Below are 27,692 nucleotides of genomic sequence, written 5' to 3' on the forward strand. Positions count from 1 at the left end.
GTCTCGTCCATTACGGTGTCTCGGGGGCCAGGGTGGGTGCATGACCTGTGGAGAATACTCGGTGAAAAGTTGCCGGCTCAGCGAACGAGTTTCCAACTAATGGCTGTATGAAAGCAGTGTGTGAACAGTTGTGGCTGATGACAGTGGTTCAGGTTGTAGAGTTTTTGTGGAAGATGAGCTTAGAAAACTCTGAGTTCCCTGTTGTGCCAAGGGATGCCTTGAATGACAGGGAAGCTTGGGTTTTTATATTCTGGACACTGGACAGAGAATTGAACATGATACAACTGAGACTTTGTTGAGAGCCATGGGGTGAGCTGAAGGCCGAAAAGCCTTTTTCTTCTCTGTTTTTTATTTAACAAAAGGTCAAAGCTGCAGGAAAGTGGAAAGAATAGTGCAATGAACATGTATATTTCCTTCACTAAAATTTACCAGTTGCAAATAGTTTGCTACATTTGTTTGACATTGTGTCATCAATTGTCCACATTCCATATTTGTTGGGTTATTTCCTTGTGATTAGAAGCAAGTTACCACTTTTTGGTGAGAACCCGCATAAGCAGTGAGTGCTTGCTGTTGCTTCACAATAGGAAGCATGATGGTCCCAGTTGGCCCCAGTAAAGGTGATACTGACTTCAATCACCTGGTTAAATTGGTGTCTATGAAGGCTGCTTTTGTGTAAAGCAGAGAATTTTGGAAGGAACTTTTCACTGACTTGTTTCTCTGTCAGTTGTACCTGCTACTGAGAAACATTTTGGTGTAGTCAAAAAAAAAAAAAGCCCTGGAAGCCAGGAGACTGGGATTTGAGACCAAGCTCTACAGTCATCTCTCCCCCAAACTATAGACAAGTTACATCATCTCCCTGGGCTGAGCAGTTGTACATAAAAGGAAATAGATACTCAGAGAGGTGAAGCAATTTGCCCAAGGCCACTCAGCTAGGATTCACCAGCTGTTCCGTTTGGGCCAAAGCCCTGCCCTTGCCCTGAGGTGCCCAGTCATTATTATGGTGGCACCAAGCACTAGGAACTAATGCTCAGAATCAAGCAAAACACCAGCCCTTGTAGGATCTGAGGCAAGAGGGAAGAGAGAGGTGGCTCTCTTGCCCAGTTTTCTCTCGTGCACACATGGCCTAAAAAGGCCCAGGCACCTCAGGTGAGCTGGTACGCAGGCTGTTAGGCTCTCTTTGCCACCTTTGGAATAAATGGTTCCATGTAGATGTTACAAAGGTGAGCTACTGGCCCCATTTCAGCCCCCACCTCCCCAGACAGGGAAGGCTTTATGTACCTGGCCTTGGCTCATGGTAGGGTCAGTGCCCAGAGTCCCCAAATTGGCCCATGAATCCCAAGGGCAGTTTAGATGGATGGAGAAAGTACTGCCTCAGCCTGCCTGGGTTCCTGGGGGGAGGGAGGGAGGCAGGAAGGATTAATGGGGGAAAGGTGTGCAGAACCTTGCCAAGCAGGTCGCTGTGGGTGGGGAGTCACTGCCTGCGTGCTCTGGACGCCCTAGGATTTGGGTGGAGGTTCTCAAGGAGGCAGCCAGAAAGGAAGGCTGTGGCAGTGACTCTGGAGTGCTCCAGGACTGCTCTGCCGGCCCTCTGTGCTGGCAGCCCACCAGCCCACCAACTGACGTCTGTCTTCCCAGTTAGCAGCTCTCTCCAAAGCAAGTAGCACCTGAGCTCTTGGTGAGTAATGTCTGTTCCTCATGCCCTTCCCCAGAGCAGTTGTTTTGAGGGAACCAGTGGCTCTGGCTCAATCAGGATATGGTTTGTCAAGGCCATGTTGTCCTATTGCTGTGGAGCTGAGAGTCCAGGAAAGTCAGCCTTCCTAAGTTCCTGCTGCTTCTCCTGGCATTGTTCATCCTCACAGGCCTCCTGGGAAGTGGCCAGATTCAGGGCAGGGCCAAAGTGGCCTGACCAGGAGCAAGCTATGCCTTGTGGGCCCAGAGGGGAATTCTGGGGAGTTCTTCTACCCCGAATGATGGCCTCCCCGGGCCCTGCATCTTGGAGAGACCCCCAGGGCTCTGGCGGCCGGGTAGGCAGCAGCAGGGGGACCCCTGGAGAGAACCACATAGGGAAAGCAGTGTTTATAGACCAGACTCCCCACCATCACTGATTGTAACACTCGGGGAACAGTGGCAGTGCTTTACTTGATTCTTTTGAGGGAGCCCCTTCTTCCTCCTGCTGGATGGGGCTGAAATCCATACCGGGAGCCTGATGTGACCTGACATGTGAGGCCTTCTGCTCTCTGAATGACTTCCCCAAGTGTCATCCATAATTCACTCCAAGCCAGGTATTTCACCATCTCGTCCTGCACACCCCTCGTCCTGGCTCTGAGTCCTGAGAAGTGAGATGACAGATTTGTGACCAGCTTTCCCACCAAGAGCCCTTGAAGGCTCTGTCATGCAGGCATGAAACCCAGAAGCTGCTGTCAAAATGATATGAGAATTAGAAGGTGAGGGCAGTTTTCTGACTCTCCAAGGTGCTTTGATGTTTAAAAAGTATGTTCTGGTGTTCCTGACATTTGAATACTTTTGTTTGATTGATTCTTTCATTCCCTCACCTCTGGCTCTCCCTTTCCTCTTTGAGGGACTTCATGCTTCTCAAATATTTGTTAAGTAGGCTCTTATCTGGGATCTTAGAGAGCAACCACGTAGGTGTGCACTTGGAAAGGGAGAACAGAAAGCAAATTCTGAAAATGTGTTTTGAGATCCAGCACCAAGCAAGCTTTGCTTCCTCTAGTGTCCATATTCACCCTTAGTTCCCAAGCTGGTTTCCCTCAAGTGAGGTCCAGAGCTTTGGTTAGGGAGAAAGCAAGAAGTTTTTTATTTGTTTTTTCGTTTTTTTTTTGTTTTTTTTTTTTTTTTTTTTTTGAGAGAGTGCACGCAAGTCGGGGAGAGGGGCAGAGAGAAGCAGAGAGAGAGAGAGAGAGAGAGAGGAAGAATCCTAAGCAGGCTCCATGCTCTGTGCAGAGCCTGACACCAGGCTTCATCTCACAAGCCTGGGATCACGACCTGAGCTCAAATCAATAGTTGGACGCTCAACCTGAGCCACCCAGGCGCCCCGAGCAAGAAGTCTTTGAAGGAGACTCCTTGCCCTTCTCAGCTTGATTACAAAAGACATTGGTGCCTGTTTTAAAGACAATTACAACTACACACCTGTAAAAACTGCCTACCATCACACTCCTCATTCCCCCCTCCCGTTCCTGACTGTTTTTCCCTTCGCAATTGTTGTGTTACTGGGCTGATGTGTGTCGGCTCTGTCTTGTCTTAAAATTGGTGTGAGGCAGATGTGCAATGTGGCTCCTCGTGGTTTCCTTCCAGCGGTGTGTCAGGGCTGTCCTGCCATGGCGCCACGTGTGTGCCACCTGCTGCTCTTGACCTGCAGAGAGTTCCATGGCAGGGATGTGCCACAGTGTTGCATCGAGACTGACTTCTTCAGCTTTTCCTTCTTCATCTTCTCTAAAATAACGATGCCTTATGTTTGTATCATGCTTTTAAAACCTTTTTTTTTGCTTACTAAACAGTGCATGTTCATTATAGAAGATTTTTAAATATCAGATAAGCGGGGCGCCTGGGTGGCTCAGTCGGTTAAGCGTCCGGCTTCAGCTCAGGTCATGATCTTGCGGTTTGTGAGTTCAAGCCCCGCGTTGGCTCTGTGCTGACAGCTCAGAGCCTGGAGCCTGCTTCTGCTTCCGTGTCTCCCTCTCTCTCTGCCCCTCCCCGTTCATGCTCTGTCTCTTAATAATAAATAAACGTTAAAAAAATATTAAAAAGGGGCGCCTGGGTGGCGCAGTCGGTTAAGCGTCCGACTTCAGCCAGGTCACGATCTCGCGGTCCGTGAGTTCGAGCCCCGCGTCGGGCTCTGGGCTGATGGCTCAGAGCCTGGAGCCTGTTTCCGATTCTGTGTCTCCCTCTCTCTCTGCCCCTCCCCCGTTCATGCTCTGTCTCTCTCTGTCCCAAAAATAAATAAACGTTGAAAAAAAAAATATTAAAAAAAAAAAATAAATATCAGATAAGCAATAAGAGAAGAAATAAATATTACTCCTAAGAGATAACCATTATTAAAATTTCAGCATATAAATTGTATAATGCAAAGTTCTTTCACATTTAATATCTCATTCAAGCCATGCGTCCACCAATAGGAAGGCATGTGGATACTAATCCCATCTCACAGATGGGAAAACTGAGCCGCAGAGAGGTTAGAAGGTTGCCCAGAGGTACACAGCATGTTAAAGACAGAGCTGGGAGTATGCTTGTCATATAGCCCAGCATTAATGCCTTCCCCACTGTATCTTCTATCTTCTCACCTCCAGATAGAGACGAGTCATGCCCAGAGTCTGGATTTCAGCAGGACACAGGCAGTCACTATAATTTGTTGAATTGCTCTATCCAGAGGTTAATAAATAGCACCTAGAGGAAAGCATCTCATGACACTTGGGCTCTTATTGACTTAGGAGAAAAGATAGATTTAAAGTATTGCCACTCCAATGCTTTAGCCTTATCTTGACTATTGGGGGTTTTAGAAGGGGCATTATTATGAGGGCATGAAAAACAAAGGAGGAGGGGGGGTCGGGAAAGGGTCAAATGACAGTTCCTGCAGTAACTGAGAGGTTTCACTGGACAAGATGGCTTGAGGGAGGAAGAAGGTGCAGTTTGGGACTTGGTGACCAGAGATCAGGCAGGACAGGACCAGGAATGGAAGTTAATGGGAGGGAGGGTCTGCTTGTGAGGATACAGGAGACCCTTTAGCATTAGAGGGGCTCAGGAGTGGAAGCAAGAAGCAATACAGTGGAGAGGTTGAGAGCTCCCACCCTGAAGGCAGATTGGCTTGATGGCTCTGCAGCCTGTCTCATTTGGGCATGAAAATTATTTCACTCTTTCCTGCTCCGTTTTCTCATCTGTAACATTTTATTTATTTATTTATTTTTGCGAGATGGGGGGTGGGAGGGCAGAGAGAGAAGGAGACACAGAATCCAAAGCAGGCTCCAGGCTCTGAGCTGTCAGCACAAAGCCTGATGCAGGGCTCGAACCTACCAACCATGAGATCATGACCTGAGCCGAAGTCGGATGCTTAACCGACTGAGCCACCCAAGCACCCCTTGCTCTGTTTTCTCATCTGTAAGTGGGAATGGCAATAGTACCTGCTTCATAATTCTCACTTGTGAAGCCCCAGTGAGTCACTACATGTAAGGCACTTAAAATAATGCCTGGCATCTAGAAATGCTTTGTACTGTTTGATTGAAGCAGAAGTTGGGTAGGCTCGGTGTGAGAGTTGTACGAGGTTCTCTGTGCATTTGGCTATGACCTGCTTCCCCAGCCTTTTCTGGTCCCTGCCACTCAGTCTACTTGTGTCTCTGTCCATCCACCCCTTCCTGGGTCCAAACCCCTGCATTTCCCCTACCTAGAACACCCTGCTTCTCAGTCTGTATTTAAAAAGTAATCTGCCCACTCCTTGCTTTTATTTTCTTCTAAGATCATTTCTGGACAACCCAGCTCTCCTTGGCCTTGAACCTTCCCTGAGGCCTCCAGCAGAAGTCACTCTCCCCACTCTGCCCCATTTGTGTACAGCTTTACTCAAGGTGATTGTATGTACTGGTCTTATCTTCTTCCTTGACTGGAGTGTAAACACTTTAAAGGCACTTGAGGATTTGTCACCACGTCCCCACCCCTCGCCTGAGGGGAACTGAGGCCTGTAAGTGACTTAGGCCTCTTTCCATTGACTATTGCTCTTGGGGTATGCTCAGTGAGAGTATTTTAGAGTTAAAAGAGAGGTGGGGGATAGAAGCACCCAACAGTCCCTCCCCAAGGAGAGAATTAAGCCAAGAAAAATGAACCACTTTCTGCCACAGTCACCTGGCAGATTAGCAAAAGAGCTGGCCTGGAATACAGTTAGGCCCTCTCAGCCAGCTGTTTCTAGACTCCGTGCCTTCCTCTACACCCATTTCTACCAATTCATTATAATCCTGATTAGTACTTCTTTTGCCTGGAGTGGTCTAGAGAGCAGGCTTAGGTACCCCTGGAAAACTGAATCCAAGGACAGTGATCTCTATGGAGCTGTTTCAGGGTGGGCCATGAATGGAAATCTTCTGTGCAGTTATAAAAGGTTATTCATTCAGGGGATGCCTGGGTGGCTCAGTCGGTTAAGTGTCCGACTTCAGCTGAGGTTGCAATCTCATAGCTTGTGAGTTTGAGTCCTGTGTTGGGCTCTGTGCTGACAGCTCAGAGCTTGGGGCCTGCTTCAGATTCTGTGTCTCCCTTACCCTCTGCCCCTTTCCTGCTTGCACTCAGTCTCTCTCTCTCTCAAAAATAAACATTAAAAATTTTTTTAAAAAAGATTATTCATTCAGCACATAGTTATTGAGCAATTACTGTCTGCCAGTCCCTGCTCTACGACTTGAAGATATGTGTGACTCTAATAGGTGAAAATCTCTGCCTTGTGGGGTTTATATTCTTTTGGGGAGAGACCGCCAATAAACAAATGAGTTTTTAAAAATACTCGTATATATGTACACATACATATATGAGTACACAACACATTATTCCAGATAGTGGTAAGAGCTACGGAAAAAATTGAAGCAGGAAGGGAAATGGAAGTACCTGAGGGTGGGCTGGGATGGTTTTAAATTGAGTGGTCAGGTGTCACTTTGAACAGAGGACAGGGAGAGACCAAAGAGGCAGGCCACTCCAGGTTGGTTAGGTGGCAGTTTTAATAGGCATAGGAAACTTACATATGAAGCTCATCTTGGGTGGCAGCAAGGCAAATGGATCCTCACACATGCCCACCAAATCTTAACAGCTTACAAAGAGGCCTTAATTGGATTCAGTCCTATAGACCATGCAGGTGTTTTCGATACCACATCACTACCTCCAGGCAGTATCCTCGGAACAGCCTCTGGGAACGGAAGAGGCAAGCAGAACCTACGTTGCAAGGACTGGGAAGGGGGTGAGGAGCTTTTGATCACCTGGGTCCAGCTCACGGGTCAGTTGGTGGTCATATCTTTTCGTTTTCGATGACTGTCGCCAACATCAGGTTGACTGTCACCTTGGAGCAAAGCCCTGAGGAAGTACATTTTCAGCCAGAGGGAACGGCAGGCAGCAAGGGCACTGCAGCAAGCTGTGCCTGCTGTGTTCAAGAGCAGCGAGAAGGCCGTGTACCCGTGCGTGGTATACCAGGAAGGGAGTAGCAGGCAGGGCACCCGTTCCAGGAGGCTTCCCAGGCCACTGTAAAGATGGGCAGGAAACTCCTGGAGAGATTGTATCACAAGAGAGACAGAATCTGACTTAAAAGGATCACTCTGACTGCTGTGTGGAGAGTAGAGGTGAAGCCAGAACCAGAAAAGCCAGGCGGGTGGCTATTGGAATAATCCAGGCAAGAGGTGATGTTGGCTTGGACCAGGATCATTGCAGTGGAGGTGGTAAGAAGTGATTGGATTCTGGGTATTTATTAAAGGCACAGCCCACAGGATTTGCTGACTTCCAACATTTTGGCCTGACCAGCTAGAAGGTGGGAGGTGCCATTTAGTGAGATGGGACCTTGGGGAATGTCAGAGGCTCATTTTGGAAACAATTGGGGATCTATGTGAAGATGTCAGAGAAGCTGGACTGGAGAAGTAAATATGGGAGTCATAAGCATATTGAAGGTATTGAAAGCCAGTAGCCAGTTTAAGATCACGAAGGAAGGGAGTGTTGCTGGACAATGAAAGAGATCTTCGGACTGGGAAGAAAATTCCTACCTGGGACCAGCAAAAGAAATTGCATAGGAGCAGCCAGGAAGCCTGGGAGCCAGGTAAGAAAAGGTGTAAAGGAGGAAGGATCCAGCAATGTAATACATCTCTGATGGGTCAAGTAAGGTGAAGATAATACATGATCAGTATAGAAAGTTTTAAAAGTACAGCAACAGAAAACTAGTATATCACCTATCACCCTATTCATACAAGGGAACATCCTTCCATTCTTTCTCTAGTCATTTTTATGGGAATCATCCTGTGTAGTTCTGTATTTTTACTATTTTTTTTTTAATTTTTAAAAAATGTTTTATTTATTTCTGAGAGAGACACAGAGTACAAGCAGGGGAGAGGCAGAGAGAAAGAGGGAGACACAGAATCTGGAGCAGGCTCCAGGCTCCAAGCTGTCAGCACAGAGTCTGTGAGGTGCCTGAACTCACAAACTATGAGATCGTGACCTGAGCCTAAGTCGGATGTTTAACGGACTGAACCACCCAGGTACCCCAGTACTTTTACTATTTTTCACTTAAAAACAAGTTACTAAATATTGCATGGAAACATGAGTTTAATGGCTGAATAGTACTACATTTTTCAGGGGATGCCTAATATATTTAACCATTCCTCTATTGGGCATAGAGTCGTTTCTGTTATTTTTCATTATAAATATTTCTCATTGTTAAAAAAATTTATTTCATTGTTGTAAATAACACTGCATTGAATAGCCCAGTGTATTTTCCCGTGAGGGGTATTACACGGTCAAAGGACATGAACAATTTTATTTATTTAAAGTTTATTTATTTATTTTGAGAGAGAGAGTGCACATATGTGCCAGAGTGGGGGAGGGGCAGGGAGAGACTCTCAAGCAGGCTCTGCACTGTAAATGCAGAGCCTGATCTGGAACTCAAACCCATGAACCGTGAGATTATGACCTGAGTGGAAATCAACAGTTAAGTGCTTAACCAGCTGAGCCAGCCAGGCGCCCCAAGGGCGTGAACACTTTTTTTTTTTAAGTTTATTTATTTATTTTGAGAGAGACAGAGACAGTGCCATTGAGGGAGGGGAAGAGAGACAGGAAGTTAGAGAATCCCAAGCAAGCTCCACACTGTCAGCATGGAGCCCGACATGGGGCTTGAACCCACAAAACTATGAGATCATGACCTGAGCCGAAACCAAGAGTTGAACGCTTAACTGACTCAACCACCCAAGTGCTCCTAGGACATGAACATGTATACGTATGTATGTCTGTATATATGTGTGTGTGTGTGTGTGTGTGTGTGTGTGTGTGTGTGTGTATGTGTGTGTGTATGTATATATATATATATATATATATATATATATAAAATATTTAAACAATTTTTAAATGTTTATTTTTGAGAGAGACAGAATGTGAGCAAGGAAGGGGCAGAAAGAGGAGACACAGAATCAGAAGCAGGTTCCAGGCTCCACACTGTCAGTGCAGAGGCCACCGCGGGGCTCCACAAACCACAAGATCATGACCAGAGCTGAAGTTGGACGCTTAACTGACTGAACCACCCAGGCACCCCATGAGCATTCAGCTCTTGATATCGGTTCATTTCATGATCTTGCGGTCTCAGTCTCATGGGATCCAGCACCTCGTTGGGCTCTGAGCTGAGCTTGAGATTCTCTCTCTCCCTCTCTCTGCCCCTCCCCTGCCTGTGCATGCGTTCTCTCTCTCTGTCTCTCTCTCTCTGTCTCTCTCTCTCACAAATAAGCATTAACAAAATAAAAAGAGAAGGGTAGGTGTAGTGGTATCTAGTCTGTGCCCTGTAACCACCTAACTCCCAGAACAGGGCCACTGGTCCACAGTTTGGTGTGCTGGTTACGAGAGCTGTGTGTCAGGAGTTTGGAGGGCTTGGTGGAGTTGTCATGCCCAGAAATGTGGCTGCTTGTGTCAGTTGGCCTCCTGCCAAGCAGGGCCCAGAGCCACTGTCTGCTCCCCAGATCCATATGTATGTCACAGCTGGAATCACTATGACCAGGACAGAACTGGGAGGCTGGAGCCAAGAAGGCCAGAGCAGGAAGGGGCTTGGAGGTTATCTAACCCTGCCCTGACGTTTTACTCTTTGGCCTGGATCTTCCCAGGAATGAACAGGTGGCTGCTTCCCATGCCTAGCCTTCCGGGGCTCTGGGAGGTGGCCTTTTCTCCCCTGTCCATGCCCCAGCTAGGTTTGCTATAGCCCTGGCTTCCCAGAACCCAGCTGAACTCCTCTCCAACCTGTCCTCTACAGCAGCCAGAAATGTTTTCTCTCTCTTTCTTTCTTTTTCTTTCTTTCTTTCTTTCTTTCTTTCTTTCTTTCTTTCTTTCTTTCAGTTTATTATTTTATTTTGAGAGAGAGAGAGAGAGAATATCCCAAGCAGGCTCCACACTGTTAGTGCAGAGTCTGACTCGGGGCTCAATCTCACGAAATCAAGTGCCAGATGCTTTACTGACTGATTCATCCAGGCACCCCAAGAAGTTCATTTTTTAAATGCAGCTCTGATCCTGCCCATCTTCTAAATGACCCTCCTAGGTTCTCTGCTGTTCTTCGGGTAAACGCCCACAACCCTAGCTTGCCCTTGGAAGCCCCAGATGATGACCAACCTTCCTGTGCTCTCAGAGGGTCCATGCCATCCTTCTGTCTGTGTGGGACCTTTTCACATGTCTGTTCCTGGTGGCCCTGGGACCCTACAGGTCTCCCTCTCAGTCCGAGGTCTTGTCCTCAGGAGGGCCTCCCCTGACCACACACCCTAGGCTCTGAGTGTGCCCCCACTGTACTTGACCTTTGTCCTTCAGAGCCCTGTTCATCATTCCTAGTTACATATTTGTGTTGGTTACATATTTGTGTCGGTTTGTGTAGCCTGGCACGTGATATTAGGTACTTAACAAATATTTGTTGGATGAGTGAATGAAAGCAGCTGGCAGCAGCTGGCAGGGACCAGAAGAAGAGTGGAGGGGCATTGATAGCACTGGCAGCCTTAGCACCTGAGGTCCTCAGATGAGGAGTGTTCTGGAAAGGTCCCCTGGTGTGACCCTCTCCTGCTGGCACAACCATCCTTACCTCGGGAGCCTTCTGTGAACAGTGGTAGATCCTCATTCCTCCCTCAGGCTTCCAGTAGGAAAGATCTGGGTCTCTTCTGGGCAGGCCTTTCTTTTACTTCATCAGTATCTCAGCATGTTATTCAGTTTTCTTTGTTCATGACACTTTTTTAAATGTCTCCCCCCTCCCCCATCATAAAAGCAACCCATTCTCATTGTGAAGAAATTAGAGAACACAGAAAAATAGAATTAAGAAAATAAGAATCACCCATAACTTGACCCCTCAGAGAAAAAGTACCATCAACAATTTGGGCCATGTCTTTCCAGTTTTGTTTGTTTGTTTCTTTTTTTTTTTAATTTATTTATTTATTTTGAGAGAGAACTCGAGCAGGGGAGGCTCAGAGAGAGAGAGAGAGAGAGAGTCCCAAGCAGGGGCTTGGGGCTCGATCCCATGAACCGTGAGATTATGACCTGAGCCAAAACCAAGAGTTGGACACTTAACTAATTGAGCCAACCAGATGTCCCTCTTTTTTTTTTTTTTTTTTTTTTTAATGTTTTATTTATTTGGAGAGAGAGAGAATCCTAAGCATGTTTCTCACTGTAAGCACAGAGCCTGACACAGGGCTCGATCTCATGAAGTGTGAGATCATGACCTGAGCCAAACTCAAGTTGGATGCTTAACCAACTGAGCCACCCAGACGCCCGCCCCCCACCCCCCAGTTTTGTTTTTATGCCATATGTACATGTTTCGACATCGCTGAGGTTGTGTTGTCTGTGAAAACCAGATTTTTTTTTTTTTTTTTTAATTTTTGGGACAGAGAGAGACAGAGCATGAATGGGGGAGGGGCAGAGAGAGAGGGAGACACAGAATCGGAAACAGGCTCCAGGCTCTGAGCCATCAGCCCAGAGCCCGACGCGGGGCTCGAACTCACGGACCGCGAGATCGTGACCTGGCTGAAGTCGGACGCTTAACCGACTGCGCCACCCAGGCGCCCCGAAAACCAGATTTTTAATATCCTCAGTCTGCAGCAGCTCCACTCCGAGGCAGTGGGGACAGTGCTCAGGGGGCAGTGCTCAGCGGGTTCACCCTCACAGCGGGAAAGGTGATGGCTGAGGGTCCGTGCCTCAGCGTACTCAGGCCCCACTGATCCCAGGTGAAGAGCCCTCTTTCCCCCTCACGTCTCTCTTCCCCTACAAGCTCTCAGTAGCTCCCTGAGGCAACTTTTCCTTTTATTTTAATTCAGCTCCACTCTGCAGGGGTTAGGAGCTAAATTAGATAATGTGAGGGCAAGCATGGCCTGCTGCCTGTCTTTTCTCTGGTTCCAGCACATTCTGAATAAAACCAGCCCCCGGCTACTTCTGGGGTTAACTTCAAGATGGCCTGCCAGCAAGAAGGCACACAGGCTTCTCCTGTACCCTGAGAGGAATGGGGTGATCTGAATTGGCAAATGGAAAGCAAAGAGCCCTGTGGAGTTGCTGGTCTGGAAAACCAGGGCACTGGGTCAGTACCTGGATTAATGATTGATTGGAAAGCTTGGGACAGAGTCAAGCAGGTCCATCCTCCCATGGCCTCTCTCACTGCTGATCCTGAAAGCACTTACCAGGGAAATGGGGCAACCTCTGCCCTTCTTCTGGAGACTGCTGACCCTCATCCTCCTGCCGTGGTGGGAGGGAGGAAAGGGCAGCAGCTGGGTCATCTGCATCAGGGCAGGGGGCACAACACGGGGAGGAAGTCTGGGTCCAGCTCTCTGAAAGAGAAGCACATGTCCAGAGTAGGGAGCTCCCTGTCAGTTCCCTTTTACACAGTTGATTGTAAAGCAGGGAAGTGGGAAATTCTGTGTTTGTGTAAGTCCTGGAATATCACTTGCTCCTTCTAATCCCTTAAGATGAGCCAACAGTGATGATAATGGCAGCAGCCACAGTCCCTATTGGCCGGACATTTACCATATACTTAACGCTATTTATTTTATTTTATTTTATTTTATTTTATTTTATTATTTTATTTTATTTTATTTTATTTTATTTTATTTTTAATGCTTATTTATTTATTTATTTTAAGAGAGAAAGAAAGCAAGTGTGGGAGGGACAGAGAGAGAGAGGGAGAGAGAGAATCCCAAGCAGGCTCTGTGCTGTCAGTGGGTTGATCCCACGACCTGTGAGACAGTGACCTGAGCCGAGATCAGCTTAGAGCCACCCACGTGCTCCGTATACTCAGCACTGTTAAGTATTTGCTGTGTGGTTAATTAATACTTATGACGTCTGTTCAAGTTAAGTGGTAGTTTCCCAAATTCAGGGCTAAGAAACTCTGAAGAGTTAGTTTCTTCCCCCAAGTCACAGAAAGGGTGGGCAGAGCCAAGGTTAGAGCCCAGGCCTGACACAGAAGCCCCTGGAATTAACTTCTATGGAGTATTGCATCTCAGGGGCAGTGACACATGAAAATGGATAGAGCAGCAAAAGCTACAAGTGAAAACACTGTGCCTGAGCTTAATGTTTGTACTCTGTGTGTTCATTCAACAAGTGTGTGTTGTGCACCCACTAAATGCCAGGCGTGGTGTCAGGTGCTGGGGACCTACCTCACTCAGCAAGATAGAGGGCATTGTCTGGGAAACTGATCATAACATGGTGAGGCCACACCAGTTGCCTGACATTGCAGTTTGCTGCAGTAATCGCAGATCCGGAGAGCCAGGCTCGGGTTTGCCTTAGGAAGGAACAGAATGGGGCCACTCAGGGAGAGCTTCCTTCCTTGAAGGAAGAATGGGCCTTAACTAGTAGAGGGGACAGCATTCCAAGCTGAGGCCTGTACGTCCCTCCACATTCAGAGAGTGATGCTGGGACAGGGGCAGGTGGGATGGGACTGGAGAAGGAGCCAGGGACCAGAGCCTATGGCTGTCTTTAGCACACAGAAGTCATTTTCTGGCAGGGAGTATTCAGAAGGGCTTTGACCCAGGGTACTGTTGACAGAAAAACAGTAGGGGATTGGCAGCTAGACAAAGAATTCAGCAGTGATGGCTCCAGACTGAGGCTAAGAGCAGCTTCTAGATCCAGCAGGGCAGGGACATACCAGCTTCTGGTCCAGTCTCACCCGGCATCACATGCAAGGCACACAGTGCACTGATGAACACGAAACCAACCTGCCTGGGCTCCAATCCTGCTATTCCAATTACTGTGTGACCTTGTGTCAGTTACCTTCCCTGTCTGGGTGCGATTTCCTCATCAGTTAAATGGAAATAATAACAGCATCTGAGTCTTAGGGTCGTTGTGAGGGTTAAATGTGTCCGTACCCACAGAACCTGGTATGTAATAAGCCCTCGGAGAATGGAAGCGGTACTGTTGTGATGGAGGCGGTGGGCTGGAAGGTTAAGGCTGGGACCCAGCGTGGGCTCTGATGCAGAGAGAGGCCTGTCAGGTTTGAGGGATGAGTGGGGCTCCGGCACTCTGCCTGACCCCAGTCGGAGCATGCGGCCTGCCGGGGGGCGTCAGGGATGCCCCATGGGATGGGCAGATGGGAAATGGATGAAGTGTGTACCTCCCCCCACCTCTGCTGCCAGAAGGCCTGACTTTCTTCTTGGGGCAAAGAGAGTGGGTGCTGGGATGGGAGCACTGGTTTGCTTGCGCGACAGGCTCGTGTGTGCACGTATACACACAACACACACGTGTGTGTGTGCCAGAAGCAGAGTAGTCCAGGCATTTATTGTGTGAGAAATTCTTTTGCTGGGGACTCCATTTTTTGTCCAAGGGCAGCAGAGCAGCGCCTCCTCATGCCGGCTGCGGGACCTTTGCCCTGTTTGACTCCAGCACCAACCTCCCAAATAGGGGGAGGCTGTGACACAGTCAAAGGGTTTCTGACTCTGGCACAGCCCTGGGGGGGGGGGGGCAATAGCTAAAACCTGGGCTTCTCAGCCACATAAAAGTCAAACCTAGTGCCAGGGCATGCTACTTTTAGTGCTAGGGCTGAAGAAAGGAAGGGAAATAAGGTCCATTGCAGGGGTAGTGGTAGTGGGGTGGCAGCCACCTGTGAAAACCCAGCCTGTGGGCCTGGGCCCAGGGTGGCGGGGGGCAGGGAGGGCCCAGGGAGATCAAAGTAGCTCCTGACTGGGCAGGCTGAGAACAGTGGTAGGGGTGGGGGCGGCCTTGGCCGCTGGGAGGTGGGCAGACCTCAGCTGTAAATGGAACAGTCAGGGCTGTGTGAAAATGGATGGTTTCTGGCAAAATGCAGGGATGGGCTGCAGCACAGTGGTTACATCTAAATATGAAACAGCCCAAGGGACGTGTGTGGGTTTTCGAACAGCCGGACTGCTGCTCTCCTCCCCCTTCAGCTGGTCACAGCCAGAAGAGACCATTCCAGTCCGGGGAGGACCGTCTGCCTAGAATCCGAGGATCCTGGCCCCAAATGCAGAACTCTGGCGAGAGTCCAGAACCATATCTGTTTCAAGAGGTGATCACTTGCACCCTCCCCCACCCCCCCAACTGATAACAGTTCCTCTGGTCACCAGAAATAACCTTCCAGCAGTTGATATATGGAGCAGAAGCTGAGGCTCAGGGTGTCAGAGGTACATAAGGTGGCCCACTGCCCACAGCTCCTCAGAAGCCTGGTACCTTTTCCAGGAGACACCCTGTCAGGCTCCACAGGACTGAGCTTTTGTCGCTTCCCTCATCTCCCTAGGGGAGCTCACAAGGCTCGCCTTTGGGAGCTCGTGAGGATTGGCAGAGCCTGTTTTTCACACGCCAGATGTGATGTGTAGTGGGAGCTCAGTCAGCACCCACCCCTCCTTCCAGGACTCAGTCCTGACCATGAACTCTGTCCCGTCTCCCCAGAGTCACTCAGAGGATCAGAGGGTGTGAGGGAATGAGTGAGAAAATATTTTGTCAAGTATCTGTCTGAGGCAGGGTTTTGGTTTTCCCTCCTCTGTTTCCAGCTGCCAAGGGGGACCCCAAATCTTCATGTCCCTGTCTCCCCAGCTCTCACCACCACGGTCCGGGGTGCATTCCCACTGACATCGACGCTACACGGATCCCAAAAGTTGGTTCTAATCAGCCTCACGCCTCTTACCCTGTGGTCATTGCCACTGCTGTGCTTGTAGCTTTGAGAAACCACATTGTCTGACCCTTCTGTCACCATACTGCCCATACTCTCATTGTGGCTCCTCAAGCCTCCTGTAGTCCCTTCTGCCATTGGCCTGGTTGAGGGTTTCTCACGCCTCACCTGCCCCAGCCTCCTCCACCTCCAGACTTTTCAGTCCTGTGGAGAATGAAGATTCCGTGTGCCCAACCCCTGTTGTTCAGATAGTAACTAATTAGAGCGTTTACTACATGCCACACTAGTCACAAACTGCTCCTGGTAATCACCAGGATCCTTTTCCCGGTGTTGTCGCCATCCCCCTTCCACAACCCTGTTCTCCTCCTTGGCTAAGTGTCCTGTATCTTGCTGTTTTAGTTAGGATTGTGTTCAGCTGCATGCGGCTGAAGTCTGGCAAACAGAGCCTCGTAAAACAGGCATTTCGTTGTTTCACCTCCGCAAGCTGTCTGGAGACAGGCCTTCTGGGGCTAGGTCAGTCCCTGCACAAGGCCCCTTCATACTTTCTGCCCCACCCTCCTAACCTGTCTTCTCCTGCTCAGAAGGAAGCAGTTACACCTCCAGGCACAGTATTCCTCCAGGCACAGAAAAACAGGAATACAGGAAGGAGAGAAGGTAAACCTTTGTCACTTTTCATCAGGAGAAAAACAGTATTTTCAGAAGGCCCTCCCAATAGATTTCTGTTTACATATCGTTGGTCAGAATTGTGTCACATGAACTGGATAGCTGCAGAAGAGCTCAGGAAATTGAGTGTTTAGCTAAGCACGTGGCTGATCCAAAGAGATTGGGACTCAGGAACATGGGGAGTGGAATTAGGTAGACAACTAGAAGTGATCGCCCCAGGCCACCACTGGTAATCAGAGCCACAGGGCTGGCCATGGGAACTGCCTTACTCTGGGTCTAGTGATTGCCAAGTTTGATGATCAGGGATTGATCCCTGAGGAAGTGATTTATTCTAACCAATCTCAGGTTCCTGCCGGAGGGGACACCTTTAGGGAGTGACAGCAGGAAGTAGTAGAGACGGGACCAGAGGTGAACACGTGTGTAGGTAAAGGGGTTCTGCGTGGTGTCAGGGGCATGCAGGCACCCAGTGGCCAGGTCTGCCCAGTTTTCAAGAGAAGCCAGAAAGCCAGAACGTTTTTTAGCTGTTTTTTGAAAAAAACTGTAGGGTTATGGAAATACCACAGCAATCACACAGAGTTCCCATAGGTCCTTCATCCAGCTTCCCCTAATGTGCACAATCTTACATAAACCCCGGACACGTACCCAAACTAAGAAACGAACGCTGGTTCAGTGCCACAAACCAAGTGGATTTTATTCGGATCCTACCAGTTCTTCCCCTACTGTCGTCTTTCTGTTCCAGGGTCCATCTTACATCGTATTTAGTTTTTATGTCACCATAGTCTCCCATCTGTGAGACTTTCTCAGTCAAAAAGGTAGAGTTTTACATGGCTTCTAAGTTTTCCTACTCTACGATAATAATTTGGAAATCATACATGCTATTGTATGTATGTATGTATGTATGTATGTATGTATGTATGTATGTATTATATGTCTTAGTGGTCATCTTAGAAATTTTTCCATTTATATTTGCCCGAACTGTTAAAGCTCATCAGCACTTCCAGCTGCCTCCCTCTCATCTTCCACGTTGTCATTTGTATGTTTTACCTTTTTTATTTTATTCCAGTTTAAATTGTTTTTGGAACAGGCAACACGCCTGTAGTTCAGAGGTTACAAGGTACGAAAGGTACCGTGAAATACCCCTCTCCCTTTAGTGGCCCAGAGGCAACCAGTGTTCCCAGTTCCGTGTAGCCTTCCTGGCTTACACGCACGTGAGCAAACATAGCTTCAGTAGATCTTTCTTGCATGAGGTTGTAGCTCTTCACTTCATTCTGCAAGTTGCTGTCGTCCCTTACTAATATATCGTAGAGATACTTCCATTTCAGTCCATAAACATCATGACTCTTACATGTGGCTGTGCAGAATTCCTGTTTCCATATCATAATTTATTTGCAAAGGCCCCTGTTAATAGACATTCAGCTTGTTCCCTACCTCTTACTAGTCAAATAATACTGTCATGAATAACCAATACTTTGTGTCATTTTGCTGCAGTAGAAACAGCTGTAGAATACAACGTAGAAGTGGCATTTCTGGGTCAAAGGGAATGTGCACCTGTAATTTAGATAAATGTAGGCAAATTACCCTCTTCAGAGGTTGTGCCCACTTACCTCTCTACCAGGGATGTGTGAGATTGGTTCCCCACATGTTTAGCAGCGTGTTAGCTTTTGTTTGTTTTAAGTTTATTTATTTGTTTTTGAGAGAGAGCGAGCGAGCATGTGTGCAAGTTGGGGAGGGGCAGAGGGAGAGAGAGAATCCCAAGCAGGCTCCACACTGTCAGCACAGAGCCCAACAGGGGGCTCAATCCCATGAACCATGAGATCATGACCTGAGCCAAATCAAGAGTTGGACACTTAACCAACTGAGCCACCCAGGTGCCCTAACATTTTGTTTTAATTTGATTGTAAAAAGTATATTTCAGTATTAATTTTAATTTGAGTTTCTTTGTTTTATGAGTGATATTCAGCAGCCTTTCAAATGGGTGCCTTTTCTGTGTACATTTTCATATCCTGGGCCTATTTATCTATTAGATTGGTGTCCTTTTACTTATTCATAGGAAATATTTTAGAGAAATTAGTCCTTTGATGAGAGTTGCACATATTTTCCCCAGTTTATTATATTTTGTTTCTTATGACTTTTTTTCTACCATGTAGAAAGTTTATATTTTCATGTAATCAAATTTACTAATCTTTTATCCATAATCTTTTAACACATAAAGTATTTATGGCTTTAGTGTCATGCTTAGCTCTTCCCCACCTCAAGAGTATGTTTATAGTTCAAATATGTAAAAATTTTTTTCAAAGTGTGTTCTGCCCAGTGTGAGGCTCGAATCCACAACCCTGAGATCAACAGTTATATGTCTCATCGATTGCACCAGCCACGTGCCCAATAGTTCGTGTATGTTTGTGTTTGTTTGTTTAAAGTTTATTTATTTTGAGAGAGACAGAGAGTGTGAGTGGGGGAAGGGCAGAGAAAGAGAGAGAATCCCAAGCAGCTCATGCTGTCAGCACAGAGCCCAACGCGGGGCTCGACCTCATGAAACCGTGAGATCATGACCTGGGTCGAATCGGACGCTTAACTGAGCCACCCACACGCCCGCATATAATTTTGTTTTAACTTAAAATTTTTGTTTACTTCTTTGGACCTTGTCTTGGTGTAAGGTTGGAGGCAGAGATCCATCTTAGTTTTTCCAGATGACTATTCAGTTGTCCCAGTACCATTTCTTGGAGAATCCATTTTTTTCCTTTGATTTGAAGTACTATCTTTATAATATGCTAAAGTTCCATATGTGTTTGCATCTATTCATGGACTCTTTGTATTCTCTCTCACTGATTGTCTGTTCATGTGCCAGTGTGACGGTGTTTTAATTATTGTGGCTTTACTATAATTCTTTTTATTCCTCTCCAGTGAATTCCCTGTCATGTTTGCCAAAGTGCCTCCACCCAGCCTCTTTGCTTCCTGCAAGTCCCGTCTTTTACTCTCCATAGACAACTTTCTCTCCTACTTTATCAACTAAAAGAGTGAGGCCATTCCATATGAGCTTTAACCACCCCCTCCCCAATTGCTATGATACTTCTTTGTGTTTTGCTCACCCTGTGCCCTTGAATTATTCCCCTCACATCAGTTATTCTGCCACAGCTACCTCCCTGAATCTTCAGACTGTCTTTCTCTGCAGACCTCTTTATCCACAGACTGAGTCTCCCCTAGTCTAAAATACTTCCTGGCTTCAGCACTTTCTCAAGGCAGTATCCTCTTGTACATTTATTTCCTTGACATATTTACCAAAAAAAGCTAGTCTACATTCCCTGTCCTACCTTCCTCACTACCACTTATTCTTCAGAGCCCAGGGTTCCGTCCTAACCACTTGACTTAAAACTTGTCTCACAAAGTCACCAACGACCTGGTAGTCACCGAATCCAGGGGTCATGTGTCAGTTTATCACCCTTAACCTCTGCATCATTTGAGATGGTTGAGCCCTCCCCTGTGAAACAGCCCTTCCCATGACTCTGAGTTGTCCGGCTGTCCCCAGTCTCTCTTGCCTCTGGCCAGTGCTCTGTTGTCTGCTCTGGTGCCTGTTCCTCTGACCTTCCTTGACATGTTGCTATCTCCTTTGGTGAACTGAGTCCCTTCCTGTGACTGTCAAATCAACAAGGACACTCCCTGTATCTCCAGATTCCCAACCCCCCAGCTCTTAGACTCTAGGGCTGGATTTCCAAACAGCCTTTCGTTGACAAACTAAGAGGTTATTGTCAATCTGAACAAAAAATGAAAGCCTGATGGAAAGCAATGATGAGAGGAAAGATTTACTGTCAGTTGGAAGTTGCTTTGCTGTGGAACATTGATTCCCAAGCTTGGCTGTACATTAAAATCAGCAGAAAAATTAGAAATAAAGATCCCAATGCCCAGGCTGCTCCCCAGACCATCAGATGAGAAGCTCTGGGGACAGGCCCAGACATCCACATTTTAAAAACTCCCCAGTGGTTCCAGCGTACAGCCAAGTCTGCAAGTGTAGAGCAGCGTGGGTGAGGGAAGAGTCTCAGCTCACCCTGGCCTTCTGGCTTTGAGAAGTGGGTGGATGGGCACGCGGGTCACTAAAGTGGGGATTACCAGAGGAAGGGTGGGTTTGGGGGAAGATGGTGGGTTCTGTTTGGATAGGTTGAGTTTGAGCTGCCCATGGCACATGTAGAAGTCCCACAGATGCTTGAATTTCTGTAAAGCAGACCTTTCCTCTCTCTATCCTCCCACAGCCTGCACGTGCCTAGATACAGCCCACCTTCCCAGCCCTCCCTCCACATCCTCTCTCCTGCAGCACCCACTGCCTGGCCACCAGGACTCCTTACGGTTTCCCCACTGTGCTGCCTCCGAGTCTTTTCTCGTGCTGTACCTCCAAGACAAGTTTCATGCCATCTCTGGTCAAAATCTACCCCACTCTCAAGGCCTCTGCCTACTGTCCCCTGCCAGGATGACTCTCACCGGCAGCACCTCAGGATCTTACCACTGCTGACTGTGGCATTTGTGGGCAATATTTTATTTGCAGATTGGAACTGCCTCCTCCTGGGTGATAAGGATGTGGGGGGTCACCACCCAGTAACCCATCTTGGAAAGTCCTGGACAGAATGCATCTCCCCTTGCCTGATGGCTGTGCTATTGAGGGTCTAGTTGCAGATCTGCTGCCAGTTGTGAGCCTAACCCAGCAGGGGCTCATGTCCTTTTCCCCCCACACCCAAACACAGGAAGGATAGGATCCACTCCCTTCAAGAATTGTGGCTTAGGAGAGCCTGAGTGCTGGGGGGCGGGGGTGGGGGGGGTGTGGGGGGGAGTAGGGACAGGATGGTGGTTAGGAGGTGCAGTGCTTATCAGGAGCTTGAAAAAATCCCCTGAAGTCGTTCTGATCTGGCTCAAAGAGCAGGATGGGGCCGAGGAGGCTGGGAAAAGTGATGTGGTGGCTTGTCTCCCTGTCTGGTTCATGGAGACTGCTCTGAACCCCACAAACCTGCCTCAGGAACCAAATGGACACAGGGCAGAAGGAGAAGTGACTCGTGGTGCAAGGAGTGGAGACCATAGGATAGCACTGCAGGGAGGAGGCGTTCCTGCCATGCAGGAGCAGGAGCAGGAGCAGGGGAGCCCCCTCCATACTGGCTCCTCAGGTGTTAGCCCTCACGCATGCCCTGCTCCATCACCTTCTCATCCTCTTCCTGTCTGCCCCTTGGCCCAGGCTGATGGGAACTTCCCTGTAGAGGTCCATCTGCGTCCAGACCCAGATGATGCCAGAGCTATGACCGGGCCTGCAGGCGTGGCACCGAGGGGAAATCAGCCATGGAGCAGCCACCAGGGGAAGTCCCTGAGGTCCGGCAAGAGGAGGAGAAAAAGGAAGTGGCAGAGGCAGAAGGAGGCCCAGAACTCAACGGAGGACCAGAGCGCTCGCTTCCTTCCAGCAGCTATACAGGTGAGGAGGGCGCGGCAGGGGACACGGGGCGGAGGCAGCACTGCAGGCAGAACAGGAAATGCCCTCTGCTAACAACGTCACGGGGTGCAGAGTAGCAGAGTGGTTCAGGACTGGAGCCAGACAGCCTCCGTTCACACCCCTGTTCTGTTGCTCATCGGCTGCAAGACCTCAGGCAGTTGCACTTCTTCTTTCTGTAAAACAGACGGGGCTTGTGGGGGATGTGGACAGGGCGTTTTGTGGGAATTAAATGAGCTGGCATTTGTCATGCGTGTCGTCAGTATTATTCCCACTGCTACTGCCCAAGGGATCCGGAGCCAATCTACATTAACAACACACTGGAAAGGTCGACTGTACCTGTGACTGTAATGATCAGTCAGAACACCCAACTCCATTGATCTGGTGCCAATTATACAAGTCATCGAGCTGCACTATAATTAGGCATCAATGCTAAGCGGTTAGTATGAATGACTGTAATTAAGATTACTTTTGTGCAGCCAGACAGTTTTTAGCTTCTCTTATCTCACTTGTTGGTTCCCCTTTTGTTTATCCACTGTTAGTAGCAGGGTAGACATTCTTCTCTGGGACCCTGTACCTTTCTGTCCCTGTCACCATCATGATGTTACGTCCACCTTCAGGGGCACTCAGAACCCACTTCTTGGCCCCTGGTTTTCCCTGCTGCTGATGTTGCCTCTTCCCTGCTGCTAGCGCCCTCCCCACCACTTTTCTCCTTCTCCCTCCACATAAGTGCCAACACATTCAGTTGATTCTTGCTCCCTTCCCTCAGAGGGAACTCGGTGTCATGAGAGGATGTACTTCCAGGAGGGGACGTCCTGATTTTGCTACTGGTTTCCGCTGAAGGAGATCCTGACCACAGGTGGTGGTGATTCAGGGTGGAGGAGTAGGCCCACCCCACAAGGATGGACTCTGGAGCCCATCTCTGCGTGGAGAAGAGGTAGATGGTGTCAGAGTTGGGGCAGGGGCTGTTGAGGTAGAACAGGTTCCTGCCTAGCCTGTAGCTAAGAAAGGCCCAGATCCTTGAGCCACACTATTTTGAACCTGCAAAACGAGTCCCTGGATTTTGCAGCGCTTCTTCCTCTTCCGGGCACGTGGCAGGGGTAAGGGAAAGGCCATTATCCCATCCCTCTGAGCCCACCCACATACCCAGGAGTGACCCAAGTGGGCTTGGTGTGATTTCAGGCCTTAGGAGAAAGTATCCCCCAAACCCCACGGTAACCTATTCCCTGTGTGTTGGCTGGTGACTGGGATGAAGTTAGAGGCCGAGCCTTTCTCAGAAAAGGAATAGCTAACCAGAGGTGATCGGTCACTTAGTGCTAGTAGCAGGTACTGTTCTGAAATTGAGATGGGCAAGGAAGGTTAGGAAGCAGAAGGAAGACACCAGGGGCTAAGAACGAGCAAACTACGTCACTGAGGAAGAGTGAAAAGGGAGGAAAAGGCCATGGGATTTGTGGCCTCACCACCCAGCCTGGCCCACCCTATCCCCACATCTGGGGCCAGGCACACAGAAGTAATGACCTGTCCTGGAGTTTCCTACATGCCTTGTGGGACCATATCCTCACATGATACTGCTGTTCATGTACAGATCAGAGTACAGTGCCTGCATGCCCAGGCAGGGCGAGTGGGCAAGATGATGGCATCTCGGGGAGCTTTATCCATGGGATTAGGGCACGCAGGGAGATGTCTGGGGGAAAATTTGCCCAACCGCCCTTGCGGTGCTATGTATGATGTGGTATTTAATATATTCCATTTATCAATAAATCGATGAAGGAGAGATAGGAAGACTTCCTTGCTCAGGATTTGAAACAGGAGGGGGTTGTTTAACATAATCATAATGTGTTAAAGCCATAGTATAAAAAATGTTCCCACAAATTCTGTAAGGCAAACAACCGAAAAATAGAAACAGGCAGTTCGTGGTAGGACAAATACAGCTGGCCAGAAAACAAAATGTTTTTCAGTCTACTCACTAATCAAAGAAGATATCTTCAAGATAAAATGTCATTTAGCCTGTCAGATTAGCAAAGAGAACCATTTTGGCCAGAGGGGGAAGACATGGCCCTCCAGCCAAGAGGGTGGAGGGCAGTTTGGCTACGCAGGCCAACACTTTTTACATTCCTTTGGCCCTGCAGTTCCCCTCCTAGGAATGTATCCCATGTAAATACCCGCGCAGAACACACAGAGATTTCCACACTTATTTACTGCAGCACTGCTCATAGAAGCAAAAAATTGGCAAGCTCCCATCGTAGGGAATTGGTTATATAAACTGTGGTAGAGCCATACTGTGGAATGCGGTGTAGTCATTAACAAGGATAGGGTAGGTCTGAATACACTGATGGGAAAAACAGCTCCTGACAAATTGGGGATCCCATTGCTTAAAAATCTTTTAAGTATCGGGGCACCCGGATGGCTCAGTCGGTCAAGCGTCTAACTCTTGGTTTCAACTCAGATCATGATCTCACAGCTCGTGGGTTTGACCCCTACAAGTTTAAATAAACTTAAAAAAAATTTTTTTTAAGTATCATGGAAGGACTAGAAGAGTATACACACAAAGGACTATGCCATTAACTCAAAGGAGTAGGATCTTTGGTACATGCCATTATGTATCATTCTCAAATCTACAGTACTCTCCTAATTTAAGAAGCAAATGCATTGCTTTTCTTTAACAGGTTAAAGTAATTTGGGGGCACCTGGATGGTTCAGTCGGTTGAACGTCTGACTCTTGATTTCGGCTCAGGTCATGGTCCCAGGGTTGTGGGATCAAGTCCCAATTTGGGTTCTGAGCTGACAGTGCAGAACCTGCTTGAGATTCTCTCTGTCTGTCTGTCTGTCTGTCTGTCTCTCTCTCTCTCTCTCTTTACCCCTTCCTGTTCATGCATTCTCTGTCAAAATAAATAAACATTAAAAACAAAAAGTTAAAGTAGTTTTGTTTCCCAAAAAAGGCCAGCAGGTGAAAGGCCCTGGAAGAAAGAGCCTCACCTTGGGGAGCCAGAGCAGGGATCTCAAGTCTGTGTGATTATGAGCTATGGCTTTTGCTGGTGACTTCACTTCTCCAATCTCAGTCTTTACTTTTACATTTTATTTTTATTTATTTTGAGGGAGAGATAGAGAGCAAGCGGGGGAGGGGCAGAGAGAGAGAGAGGGAGATAGAATTCCAAGCAGGCTCCACACTGTCAGTGCAGAGCCCAATGTGGGGCTTGAACTCATGAACTGTGAGATCATGACCTGAGCTGAAATCAAGACCTGGACGATTAACCGACTGACCCACCCACGCACCCCTCAGTCTCTATCTTTAAAGTGTGCCCACCTCAAGGGCTGGCTGGGTAAGGTTCTCTGCCATGAGTCTATGACTTTGGCCTCTGGAGTCCCCTCAGGAATTCAAAAGGATGGGACACAGCCTCAAGCCCTGAAACAGAAGGAAGATCACACAGTTTGCTTCTCTTCTGACCCTTCAGAGGTTCTGCACTGATTCTGCGTCTATACCGAGCTCAACACCTGAGAAGGCAGGCAGGACGGGCCTGCGATGAAGAAACTCCTATGCCCAGTGTCTCCCTGCTGGGTCATGGCAAGGGTTGCTGTCCCCTCCTGCTTTAGTGATGGGCATCCCAGCCACACCCTAGAAAGAAGTCAGGGGTCTTCATGTGGGGACGGAGCTGAGAAAGATCAGGCGTCCTTCCTCCTGGCCTGGGCACCTCCTCTCTCAGCAAGTATGTGGTGGGTGTCCAGGCAGGGGCTGGCTGTGCAGTTGAGGACAAGGCTGTGCGGCAGCCCTGAGAAGCCCACTGTGCAAGTGAACAGGACAACAGAAGTAAGGAGGCTGCTTAGTACCCCAGCTCCAGAGTCCCACAGAATTGGCCCTGACACTTCAGAAGCTATTTACCTATGGGGCTCTGCCAGCAAAGGTAACAGTGTTGGCCCCTCCTGGCCACTCTCACGGGTATGACAACAGCATACCTGCAGTGATGGAAACTAGATATGCGCGAGAACCTTCACCCATACATAAATGATGTGAATAAGGTCAGTAGTGTCTGTTTGCTGAACTTGTAATCCAAGATGGTACAACTGATAGTTCGTTCACTCTCTGGGAGTTGGGTTAGTGTTTACTCTGAGTCCAAACATTTGAATAATGGCACGGTGTCATCCTCAGCAGTGACATGTCTCATCATTTATCATAATCATGAATTACTGATTAATAGTAATGAACATATACATGCTTATGGGAAGTCATAGAGTACAATAAGAGCACAGCCCAAGGGATTGGATGGTTTTAGGTTCCAGTTCTTACTCTGCTGCTGTATTAGTTGGGGTTCTCTAGAGAAACAGAACCAATAGGATGTGTGCATACATAGAAAGAGAGGGAGTGTGTGTGTGTTTAAGGAACTGGCTCACACCATTGTGAGGGCTGGCAAGTTGAAAATCTGCAGGACAGGCCACCAGACAAGAGACCCAGGGAAGTTAATGCCGTAGCTCAGGTTTGAAGGCAGTCCCAAGGCAGAATTTCTTCTTTCTTAGGGAGGCCTCAGTCCTTTTTCATAAGGCCTTCAACTAATTGGCTGAGGCCTACTTACATTATAGAAAGTCATGATTTAAATGTTAATCACATCTAAGGGCGCCTGGGTGGCTCAGTCATTTGACTCGGTTTCGGCTCAGGTCATCATCTCAGTTTCATGAGTTTGAGCCCCACTTTGGGTTCTGCTCTGGCAGCTCGGAGCCTGCTTGGGAATCTCTCTCTCTCTCTCTCTCTCTCTCTCTCTCTCTCTCTCTCTCTGTATGTCTCTCTCTGCCCCTCCCCCACTCATTCTGTCCCTCTCTCAAAATAAATAAACTTAAAAAAATTAAAACTTTAATCACATCTAAAAAATACTTTCATAGCAACATCTAGACTGGTGTTTGATCAAAAACTGGGTACCATGGGTATCATGGCCTGGCCAAGAGGACATGTCAAAATTAACGATCTGGTTAATGCCACTGTCAGCATGTTACTTAACCTTCTGAACCTCACTTTCCTCACCTGTAAAAGGATAAGTAGACCTGCTTGAAGGGTTATTTAAGGCCGGAGGAGGGCTGTGCTGCGCTGGCTTGGGAGAGTGGCCAGCCGTGCAGGCAGGCGGCCCTCGGAATGGCATGCCCTATGGCTCCACCCAGCATTCCTGAGGGACACCAAGGCTGGGACTCCTGGTATGGGAAGGCCTCTCGGAACCCTATGGCTCATGGTGAGGCTGTGGGGCCTTCAGAACCTGGTCCCTAGAACGCGGAGCATTCTACCATCATTACTTTTAGGTAGGGTGGTGATTCAAGGATAAACCCTTAAGCCAGGTGATCAACCAGGAAGAAACCAAATTCTTTACCTTTTATCTTTAGAAAACCCACTCCCGAATCACCACCACTTCAGTAGCCCTGGTACACATGCACGCTGCCACAAAACCTCCCCCTGGAGAACGTATACGCTTTTGCCCACCCTAGCCCCTCATCTCCCCTGCCTCTTTCTGCCTCTTGGGTCAGTTTTTTTGTTCTCTTATTCCCCTCAAATAGGCAGCGGGTGCCTGTGTCTCACTAGCCTGCTACCACCAAGCCTCGCTGACTGCTTTCAAGTTCTGCAGCCTGTGCCTGTTCACCACCTGGGGGCAGGACATCCATCTCCCAGTGCCCTGACACCGCCCTGGACCTGTTTCTCCACAGTCCCCATTTGCAGCACTTCCCTTGGGATGCACACCCAGGGTCTCTCCTCAGGACCCAGAGCTCAGGTGGTTTTGGTGGCTAGTAGGGCTTGAGCAGCTTGGCGTCTCCCAG

At 48.3% G+C, this 27,692-nt stretch overlaps 1 protein-coding gene across 7 annotated transcripts in view; it reads left to right on the forward strand.

Annotated features, from left to right (window-relative positions):
* PPARD (peroxisome proliferator activated receptor delta) overlaps nt 1-27,692 on the forward strand; it is an 83,823-nt gene that overhangs the window by 45,932 nt on the left and 10,199 nt on the right. For 6 of the 7 annotated variants that reach the window (XM_045500735.1, XM_045500738.1, XM_045500739.1 and 3 more), the window contains one exon: nt 21,660-21,890. In XM_045500735.1, coding sequence (XP_045356691.1) covers nt 21,761-21,890 — 130 coding nt within the window. In that variant the 5' untranslated portion in view covers nt 21,660-21,760. Of the gene's footprint in view, nt 1-1,557; nt 1,676-21,659; nt 21,891-27,692 lie in introns of those variants that run through there. The other variant, XM_045500741.1, reaches the window with a different exon arrangement.

This window comes from Leopardus geoffroyi, chromosome B2 (genome assembly GCF_018350155.1).
Source record: "Leopardus geoffroyi isolate Oge1 chromosome B2, O.geoffroyi_Oge1_pat1.0, whole genome shotgun sequence".
Taxonomy (NCBI): Eukaryota; Metazoa; Chordata; class Mammalia; order Carnivora; family Felidae; genus Leopardus; species Leopardus geoffroyi.